This window comes from Tupaia chinensis, unplaced genomic scaffold (assembly GCF_000334495.1).
Source record: "Tupaia chinensis unplaced genomic scaffold, TupChi_1.0 Scaffold000002_1, whole genome shotgun sequence".
Classification (NCBI taxonomy): domain Eukaryota; kingdom Metazoa; phylum Chordata; class Mammalia; order Scandentia; family Tupaiidae; genus Tupaia; species Tupaia belangeri.
The window spans coordinates 4,213,462-4,224,746 of record NW_006159428.1 but is presented as its reverse complement, the minus strand read 5'-3'; the positions used below and the strand labels follow the sequence as shown (position 1 = coordinate 4,224,746).

General features: G+C 34.5%; 1 protein-coding gene across 1 annotated transcript in view; it reads left to right on the top strand.

The window, feature by feature from the left end:
• Positions 1–11,285, top strand: part of TRPA1 (transient receptor potential cation channel subfamily A member 1) — a 70,448-nt gene that overhangs the window by 26,555 nt on the left and 32,608 nt on the right. The window contains exons 8-13 of the mRNA XM_006139794.3: positions 1,260–1,308; positions 3,683–3,782; positions 4,434–4,534; positions 5,909–6,078; positions 6,164–6,328; positions 8,618–8,732. Coding sequence (XP_006139856.1) covers positions 1,260–1,308; positions 3,683–3,782; positions 4,434–4,534; positions 5,909–6,078; positions 6,164–6,328; positions 8,618–8,732 — 700 coding nt within the window. The remainder of the gene's footprint in view (positions 1–1,259; positions 1,309–3,682; positions 3,783–4,433; positions 4,535–5,908; positions 6,079–6,163; positions 6,329–8,617; positions 8,733–11,285) is intronic.

Here is an 11,285-nt window from a genome sequence, read left to right as displayed (position 1 = left end):
CTCAAAAAAAAAAAAAAAAAAAAGAATCATGTAGGGAGTTCATAAAATCCTAACCTAACTAATTCTCCAGAATTTATCAGTATTTCTGAAAAGGGTCTCGGAAATTCTTAAAACTCTTTGATCCAATGTTTAGCCAAGTTGGAAACCCAGTAATTTGGCTATAGTTAAAATGTATCTTTAATAACACACAGCCTTAATATTAAGCAAATATATACATAAGAACAAATTATGTTAGGAAAATGGGGCTTTAATGTTACAATTTCCTAAAATTACAGAATATAATTAATATATTTAAAATACATTGCTACCTTTTGTTATGGTATTAAACTGGCAAGCTGATTCCAAATTTATACACAAAGAGCCAAAAATAGCTGAGATAATCTCAGATAGGAACAAATAAGTCAGATTTGCAATAAGACACAAAAGTTTTAAATCATTAGTATTAACATTAGTTATGGTGGTATTTTAATGAGTGAAATCTTTATTTGCTTTATTAATTAATTACCCCTATGACTGCCTATCAGATGATAACAAAATGACTTCAATTAGCTCCATAATTATTCTTGACTTCATTAAAACTCAAGAAAGTCAACACTGCCTTGTTAACTTTTACCACAGAGGAGCACCCCTTCCCCCAAGAGAGTGCTTGAACGCTGCAGGTAAATTTTAGTCTCGCTTGGCATGCAGCTGTTGTTATTCCCCAGAATTACAGTAATGCCAACCTTTTCTCTTCATATCTTGGGTCAGATGTTGCTACTTACTTTAGAACATCCTCATGATGATTTTACAGAAGGAAGTACCAGAGGAAATAAATATACTAAAAGATGAGGAAGAAAATGTTCTGATGTATATGTTTGTGCTCTATTATTTATTGCCTTGAAAAATATTGCCCTTTTCAGAATCAATTATACATTTTTTACAGAATTATTTTATTTAACTTTATTTATTTATCTATCTTATTTTGGCCAGAGAGAGGCAGAGTGTGAGAGAGAAAGAGAGGGAAAGTGAGGAAGCAACCCTCCAGGTCTGGGATTCAAACCATAGTCAGCCATGTGAAAGTCCAGTGACCTTAACCACTATGCCACCTGCCACCCCAATTATACATTTTTAAAGTTTCTAATTCTCTAACATTTTATAATGTTATTCAACGACTAGTTAAATTAGCTTTAGGAATATAGCAGTTTTATTTCATATATTTTATAAATTTATGCTTATATCAATATACTTTAATTATAATGTTTATAATTGTCTGTTTGCAGAGCCTCATTATTTGATCACCATGAACTAGCAGACTACTTAATTTCAGTGGTAACTATTTCATTAAAAACTTTATTTTTTAATTACTATTTATAGTTGAAAATCATATAATTGCATATATAGATTTTCAAAAATAAACCAAATTTTCATTTCTTATTTATCAGCCAAAAATATTTACAAAGTGTTGACTGACATATTGGCAAGTAGAATATATTGCTTATGAACTGTAATGGCCAAACTTCATTACTATGAAGGTAGAAGTGCCAAAGTGTACTTTTTAGTGCAAGGTATTTGTGGGTACATTGTGAGGGAAACTCTTTTTAAGAGAGATTTTTGCTATAGGGTGCATGAGACAGAGAGAGACAGAAAGACAGAAAGCAAGAAATCACTCCCAAAGGGGATGGCCACACCACAATCCCTTATCCTCCATTCTCCTCTTGGGATTTCGGACACCCATGCATACACATCCAGCATGAGTTTGAAGCTGCTGGGTCCAGGACTCAAACCATAGTTGACTACATGTCAGTCCAATGATATAACCGTTGTGCCATCTGCTGTTACCAACAGGGATAACTCTCCTGATAGCTTCTGAGTAGGTTTCAGGGGAGTGTCTGTCTTGGGAGACTCTGATAATGCTTTTTCAGCACTGGTGACTTTGAGGTGGAGGCAGGACAGAAGCATATGGGATAAGCTTCTACTCCAGTTGTCTTATCACCACCACGTTTCAAACAATGAAAAACTGACGAGTTGAAAAATATTAAGACCAGCCCCATAGCCCAGTGGTTAAGGGAGCCAGATACCACATGGCTGCCTTCAGTTCAATTACCAGATCCAAAGGTTTATAAAGCATACCAGTCACATGTTCATGTATGCCCCGAATCCCAATAAGATGGAAAGATGGAGAAGAAAGGATTGTGGCTTGACCATGCCCTATTAGAGGGCCCTTTCCTCCTCTCTCTCTCTCTCTGATAAGTGAACTTGCCATCTAGCAATTAATAAAAAAAAACTTTAAGATTAAAGAAAAATATTGAAGGTTTGTGGCAAATGAAATTATAAGAAATTTTTCACTCTGAGAAATGGAGTCAGTCAACTTTTGAGTTAAATTAAATAAGCTCTTTATATGAATGACTGCATAAGGGAGTTATTTAAGCCCTAATGTGCACAATTGATGCAGTTCCTATGTAGTATTTAACATGTGGGTGTTGTCAATAAAAAAATGTGATATTTATATGGAAGAATCTTGGATTCTTGAGGGTACTTCAAAGAATCAGTGGAAAATGAAAGTAAAGTAAGAATTTATTTTGGTGCTAAAAAATTTGAAATCTATGCAGTTTTTTCATAATTTGCATTTTCCATGAACTGTCTGAAAACTCCTCATGCACCATTGTTTACATCAGTCATGGTTTCCTACAAATGTAGCCAACCCTTCGCCTGGCAAGACAACTGTTGCAAGACCTCCTGGCCACCATCAAGCTCTCAAAGGGGATGCTGCTGAATTGTTATCTATATTCATTAGGTCCCAAAAGAATATGCAGATATCCACCACTGGTTTTAAGCTATTTTATTACCCTATCCAAAGTAAAGAATTCTTTCCATGAAATTTTTAAAGGTCTTTGGTTTCTTGTCACCTCAAATACTATAACCATAACACGTAATTATAAATATTGACTTATTTTTAAAATATGTACACTGTGAGGTAAAGAGGAAAAAAAATATATGCAAGAAATAAGAAGTGGAAAATTATTTGTTGATGATAACATGTATGATCAAGCCACTTTACAGTGTATTCTGGCTGGAAAATTGCATTTTGTATGCTGTGGTGATGTTCAGTGAAAGTATGTAAAATAAATTTTAAAAAATAATAAAAAAATATATATACACACACACACTGTGATTTTAAAATACAAATTTTCTCAAATAAATGTTTTGCTAAAACTTTAATTCAGGATTTGAGTAATTTCAATTAAATTATTTCATTCTTTTATTTCAGAATGAAAGTATTTTTTTTTTTTAGTTTTAAAGTTTCCTGTGAAAAGTTTTTTTAATATCATGTATTCAGTAAGTTTGAAAAGTAAATTTAATTATGGAAAATTAAAAATTATTTCTTAGAGTGAAGCTAAACTAATGCTCTAAGTCAAAGGCTTTATTTTCACAGGTTAAGTAGTTACATTGACAGATATCAGTCAAAAGCCTAGCATGTGTGAAATAAGTTCATTCTTTAAGTTACAAGATAAGGGATTAATTTCTGATTTTATAACTTATGGATTATAGGGAAATTTCAAGTAATTCAGTAATTAATCATATGTTTTAGTGCTAGTCATAATTTATACATGCTATCCCAATGAATTAACATTATTAAGAAATTACAATGTAAGCTGGTTTATATGTTCCTAAACTCTTTGTTGAATGACCTGTTTCATTTTAGGGAGCAGATATTAATAGCACCGATGCTGAAGGACGCTCTCCACTTATCTTAGCAACTACTTCTGCATCTTGGAATATTGTAAATTTGCTACTCTCTAAAGGTAACCAAGAGAGATCAAGCTAACCATGTATTAACATCTATTGCATGCCTGGCAATGGGCCCAGTGTTATGAATACAAGGATAAACAGAACATTTTACATGCCTAGAGTAATCTTCAGCCCAGTAAGAAAGCAATATTTTAAAAGATAATTTCAGAACAATAATACATAGCATTTGAAAGCAACCGTTATACTCCACACATTTTGCTGAACATTTCTTCAGCTTTCTCTTACTGAATCAGCCCTATGTGGTATAGGTCCCATAAATATCCCCATTTTAGATATGAATCGGGTACATGATTAAAAATAAAAATGAAAATGAACTATTCTTCTCTTCTCTCCTCTTCTTTGTTAATCTCCAATCTTTCTGTATTTATAAATTATGCTTCAAAAAGGTAGGGCCTCAATCATTTTTCTCTGCCTTCCCTTACACACACACACACACACACACACACACACACACACACACACACACGGAGTAAGATAAACCCATTTCTGAATATATTTAATGGCTCATCTAAATAAACTTTCTTGCAAGTTAAAGGCTGGCAAAATAAAGTTTTAAGTAAAGACTCTTTAATTAAGTAAAAAGTCCACCATAGGCCTTGCTTTAAATGAATGAATAGAATTTATATTCATATTGTGCTTTTTAGGTGCCCGTGTGGACATAAAAGATCACTTTGGACGCAATTTTCTACATTTGACCGTACAGCAACCTTATGGATTAAGGAATTTGCAACCTGAGTTTTTGCAGGTATTATCTATGGATTTCCATAAATTGAGTTGGGTTTGACTGAGAGTAAACTGATATTTTTATTATGCTTTTTATTATTTTGAAGGCTGATTCTATAATTTTAAAAATGTTTTAAAATAAATTTCCTATTTAGATACTTATTTATGACATTGTGGTGGTGGTATTGATGGTAATGATAATAACAAATTGCATTGGAACTGAGCTTTCGAAGTTACAGAGGTTTTCTATATACTTCATCTATAATAAGTATACAACTTTAATCAGTTTGATTTCCTTGACTCTTTGACTGCTATGACTTGAATATCAGTTGAAAACAAATTAAATAAATAATTTAGCAATATTCCACCATCTTTAAAAAATAATTCAACATATTTGACTCAATGACATAATAAAAGCACTGTCTTCAAATGTATATTCACCAACTAATATTTATTGAGTGGCTCTTAGATATACATGAAGTACATCATATTTTTATAGTGAAGAATCAAGAGTATGTATATGTTTGAAAACTTTCAACAAAATAGCAAAATGTTTATTAATTTATTGAACTAAGCCACTCACTTGCCATCCATTTTTTTCTTTAACATATGAGGAAACTTCAAAATAGTCATGGAAAAATAAAATTGAAGTCCAGATTTATTTTGGTGCAAAAAAAACCTTGGAAATCCATGCATATTTTTTCATAATATACATGTTCCATGAACTTTTTGAAGACCCACCTCTCCCATACATATAAAAGATAAGGTAAATCTAATTTTTAATATTCCATTCCTTCTGTATAATAGAACACATAACTTTAAGCTCTTAAATGTTATTTTTAAGAGAAAATAAGATCTGGCACAGGGAAGGGCTATGGTCAAATATGTTCAAGAAAAGGTTAAAAATGTTAAAAACAGGGGCAAAAAATGGTAAGGTGGCTAAGGGACTGGACTCTCACATGGAGGACCATGGTTTGAGTCCCAGAGCTGGTGACTTGAAAATCACACTGGGTGCATGTGTATGCATGCCCAAATCCCAAAAAGTAGAATGGAGGAGCAGGGATTGTGGCATGGCCATCCCCTCTGGGGGGTGATTTCTCACTTTCCATCTAACTGTCTCTGGCAACAAACCCTATGACAAAAACAAGCAAACAGAAAAATGCTAAGAGCATTTTCCTACTTGAAGAATCTCACAGTCTTTAATATGGTAATATGCATTAGAAAGAAAGTATGCAATTCATTCATATTTATTTTCCTGTATTTCTCTTTAGGTTATTTATATGTTTGTGCCCAAGAAATATATATTGACTTTTGTTAGAAAATACTATTCTACATATGAAAAATACCGTATCAGGTAATATCAAATTTATATGTGAAATATTAATTTTTCCTATAGATGAAACATATTAAAGAACTGGTCATGGATGAAGACAATGATGGGTGTACACCTCTACATTATGCATGTAGACAGGGGGTTCCTGTCTCTGTAAATAACCTGCTTGGCTTTAATGTGTCCATTAATTCCAAAAGCAAAGATAAGAAATCACCCCTGCATTTTGCAGCCAGGTAAGGATTAATCTATGCAACTTATGAACATGTCTTCTTTATGTTTAATATTCACTTTGAAAATATGAAACTTACTGTTTTCAAGTTATGGGCGTATCAATACCTGCCAGAGACTCCTAAAAGACATAAGTGACACAAGGCTTTTGAATGAAGGTGACCTCCATGGAATGACTCCTCTTCACTTGGCAGCAAAAAATGGACATGATAAAGTAGTTCAGCTTCTTCTGAAAAAAGGTGCATTATTTCTCAGGTGAGGGTTTATCACTGAAATGTTTATGTATACTTTTAAATCATCATTTTGGGGTATCCTTTTTTTACAGTTTTCATTATGACCTATATCTTTATAATCTCCTAAGTAATTTAGTCCATTTTATGTAATCTTCAAAACATATGTGAGTCTCAAATATTGAAAAGAAATTTGGTACTATTCTCAACAAATGAAGAAATGGTAGTTCTACGGAGTTGAAGACCCTGTTCAGCATCATCGAGTAAGCTGCTTTGTGCAGTGTGTTTCTTAGTTCGTGTTTTACTTCTTCACGCTGCCATCTTCTACAGATACTTCACTGTAATCACATTTGTGTATGTGACATGCATACACAAAGTCACAAAGCTCAAAGACCTTACTTTTCATTCAATCTGATGAACGAAAACCATTAGAAGTTCCCTTTGCAATAACAAGACATTAAAAATTTCTGAATGTTATTATACTTAAAAGAAAACTAACATAAGGAACAAAACCAAGTTAAAATATGTAATCATAATAAATACATGCCATAATTAGAACCACCAGGTAGTATGGTGGTTAAGATACTGGATTCCCACATGGCCAACTGCAGTTTGAGTACTGGACTCAGCAGCTTAAAAAAAAATCATGCCAGACACATGTGTGGGCTTCCCCAAAGTCAATCCTGAGAGGAGAAAGGAGGAAAATATATAGCAGTATGGCCATCTCCCCACCCACCCCGCAGGGGATGATTTCTCACTTTCCCTTTCTCCATCTCTCTGGAAAACACATGTGCCCTATGGTAAAAACCTAAAGAAAGAAATAAAGTGTGGTATAATGAAATGATATCTTTGTTAAATGAAGAAGAAAACCTGAAAACACATGAGAGGGGTGACTGAGCTATCTTCTGGTAGCAAAGAGCTCATCAGGCTCATTCGCAATGTAGCTGTGAAAGGAGTGCTTTGGTCCGTTCCTGTCTGCTCATAGAGAACGCCAAGCAGTAGACCTGCAAAGGGGACCCAAGGGGGCCCAGGTCAGACAGCTGTCGTTTAATGACATCATAACTGAAACAGTGAGGTAGCTTTTGCATCCTAAAGCAGCTGCTCACTAGCACTGAAACTGAATTGTGCCATATTTTCTCCCATGTCTAAGTTGCAAAAGTATTACTGATATGATAAGCCTTCATTGTATTTAATCTCAAATTTCTGTGAGAAAGGATAAATATTTTTCAAAAGGATTGCACAAGCATCTCTGAGAACACAAGAGGAAAGCTTTTCCAGACATAGATTCTTAGAACAAGTGGTAAGTATCAGTACTCTTGAGTTGCACCTTGTAACCATGCACTATAAGGTAGTATTATTAGCAGTAACTATTGACTATGCAGGCCAGTGCCACCATCATGGAAAATACTTTTGATGTAAATATTCAGTGAAAGAATAAAACAAGGCCCAACTGCAGTGGCACAAGACTTAGGGTGTTCCTGCAAAGCCCAGGGCCACATGGGGGTCTGGGTTTGGTTCCCAGATCAATCAAAAACAGGCTCTGCATGATGGTACACACCTGTGAGCCTAGCTTACTGGGAGGCTGGGACAGGAATACTGAGGCATTGTGAGACCCTGACCAAAAACTGCTTGTCTCTCTTTTTCTCTCCCTACCCCTCCTCATTCTCTCAAAAAAAAAAAAAAAAAAGTTTTTTTTTTCTTTCTTCAAAATTTGTCATAGAGCATATACACTCACTATGGGGGAAGGAAGAGAGAGAGAGAGAATGAGAAGAAAAGTGAGAAAGCATTCCTCAGGGGGAACAGCCACACCACAAACCCTTTTCTTTCATATTCCTCTCAGGATTTCGGGCACACATGCTCAATGTGTTCCTCAGGCCACTGGGTCCAGGACCCAAACTAAACAGTTGGCCATATAGGATCCAGCTACCCCAATCACCATGCCACAAGCTGGTCAAAGAAAAAGACATTTTAAAAAGATTTAAAATAATATGTATAAGTATACTACAGCTCTGAAAAAAAATATATGACACAGACATGCTAACTCCAATTTCACTATGCTTATAAGTTTGGTAACACATTTATATCCTTTTAAATTTAATCAACCTAAAAGAAAATATGTGTGAATCATATTACTGATAGACCATTTATGGCCACTGGTTTGAAATGAGCTTATTTATGGTAAATTTATAATAAATATTTAGTTGCTAGATCTTAATTATGCTTTTATAGCCCATCAGGTCCTCCTACGTAATAGTATCCCTTCTTGACATAATCTATAAAGTGTATTCACATGTCGTTTCTTATCTCTTTACAGTGACCACAATGGCTGGACCGCTTTGCATCATGCGTCCATGGGCGGGTACACTCAGACCATGAAGGTCATTCTTGATACTAATATGAAGTGCACCGATCGACTAGATGAAGAAGGGGTATGTACTATGTTCCTCAGACCTACCGAAGATCTCAACATAGCAGAAACTTTCAAGATTGCAGGAAAGCATCTTTTTAAACTACCTTTTTCTCTTCCTTGCCTTATTCTCAGACTTTTATTATAGTTATAGCAAGCAAACTCTTAGGTGAGGAATGAGTAAATGGGAACAGAAATAGAATATCAAGAAATAAATATTTGTTGAACACACCCCTTCAATCTCACAGAGCCGGTCTACAGGCCAGTGAAGTTCAATGATAAGGTTTTCACGACTTTCTGGTAACCTTAGGCGAAACAAAGAGGGCAGGCATGAGTCTTCATAAAACTAAGTGTAATCTTTATAAGTGTGTGGATTTAAAGGACAGTCCTTTATTGTGCTTTTACCTTCTTTCTTTTTTGGAGTATAAATACTGAATGTATGTTTAGTGATAAAATGATGTAAAAAAAGATATCATTACTTTTTAAAAAATGTCTTTATGTGGCAAAACTAAAAGTTGGAAACCACATAATAGTCTCAGATTTTAAAAAAGTTTTAGGTCATAACTAAAACTGTACAATCTAGAGATCACAACCCTACTAAACAGTAAGTCTCCTGGGAGTATTTTGTCTTTTGCATTCACCCCAATATCCTTATTATGCAAATTTGTCTTTTGTCCTTGTGGAATCACATCACTGTAAAGGCAACACAAAATGAACGCCTTGGAATTTACACACATGCACACACACACACACAACCCCCCCATACACAATCCTCCCACACACACCACACACACACGATTTCTTTTTTCCTTATTAACATTTTTTTAATTTCAAGTTCTTTTATACATACAATCACGTTATTTAGCTTTCAAAGTGAATATTCCAACATGTGTACATTTCTCCCAAGGCCAGTTGATAATACTATAAAGTTATCTTCAACAGATAACACTCCAATTTCTTTGTCCCATTAATGCTTTGCCTCTCTCTTTTTTCTTCTAAATGTCCTTCCTCAGATTTACTCCTTCACCCACCCTCTTCCAACACTATATCTGGTATTCACAACCATTTACTGTGTTTCTATATCCTTCAGTCATTCAGTTTCAGTCACAAAGTGCAGACACTCTGTATATATTAAGTGGGGACGTACAATATCTCTCCTTCATAGTCTGGCTTGCTTCACTCAGCAGTAATTCTTCCATATTCGTCCAGTTCCCTTCTCTCTTCTTCTTAATTACATTTTGCTAGTGGTGTATCTATTTTGTTTATCTTTTTAAAGAAAGAGAGTTTACTTTCATTTATTTTCTGTATAGTTCGTTTATTTCCTATTTAATTTATTTCTACTTGTATCTTTATTATTTCCTTTATCCTGGAGTTTTGTTTTGTTTTGTTTTCTGGGTTTTTTTGTTTGTTTGTTTTTTGCTGTAGCTTTTCTAGTTCTCTGAGGCACAATATTAGGTGATCCATTTGGCTTCTTTCCATCTTCTTCTTATGTGCACTAATTGCTATGAACTTCCCTCTTATGACTGCTTTTGCAATGTCCCAGAGATTATGAAAACTCATGTCCTCATTGTCATTGGTTTCCACAAATCTTTTGATTTCAGTCTTTATTTCTTCAGTAGTTGTGAAGTCATTCAGGAGTAGTTTATTTACTTTCCATGTATTTGAGTATTTCTAAGGATTTCTCTTGAAATTAAAATCAAGTTTAAGTCCATCATGGTTGGAGAAGATGCTGGGTATAGTTTCTATGCTTTTGAATCTGGCTTGCCTTGAGCCCTATCATATGGTCAATCTTTGAAAAGGTTCCATATGGGGGTGAGAAAAAAGTGTATCTCATGGTTTTTGGGTGGAAAGTTCTATAGATGTCTGTTAAATTCATTTGATTTATTGTATCATTTAGATCATTTGTCTCTTTACCTATTTTTTATCTAGATGATCCATCCAGAGGTGATATGGGGTGTTGAGGTCTCCAACAATTAGTGGGTTGCAGTCTATGTCTCCTTTTAGATCTAACAGTCTTTCTTTCACATATTTGGTTGCTCCTATGTTAGTTGCATAGATATTTATAAGCATTATATCTTCTTGATCAATTGACCCTTTTACTACAATATAGTGCCCTTGTTTGTCTCTTCAAACAGTTTTTGTTTTAAAGGCTATTTTGTCAGAAATTAGTATCGTGACTCCAGCTCTCTTTAGGGTTCCCATTTGCATGGGAAACCTTTTTCTAACCCTTCACTTTTAGTCTATGTATGTCTTTATCCATGAGGTGGGGTTCCTGTAAGCAGCAGATTAGAGGGTTTCTGTTTTTATCCATTCAGCCAGTCTGTGTCTCTTTATTGGAGAATTTAATCCATTAACATTCAATGTTATCACTGATATTACCAGATTTGTCCCAACGTATAAGTTGGCCATTGTCTTGGTTGCCATTTATGTTTCCTTTACTTCTGGCTGTTCATTCTTTAGTTTTCCTGGAACAGTACTCTCTTCAGGGTTTCTTTTTCTTTTTCTTTCTTTCTTTTTTTTTTTTGGAGAGGTTTTTGCTATAGGGCGTGTGCACTCGCCAGAAAGAAAGAGACAG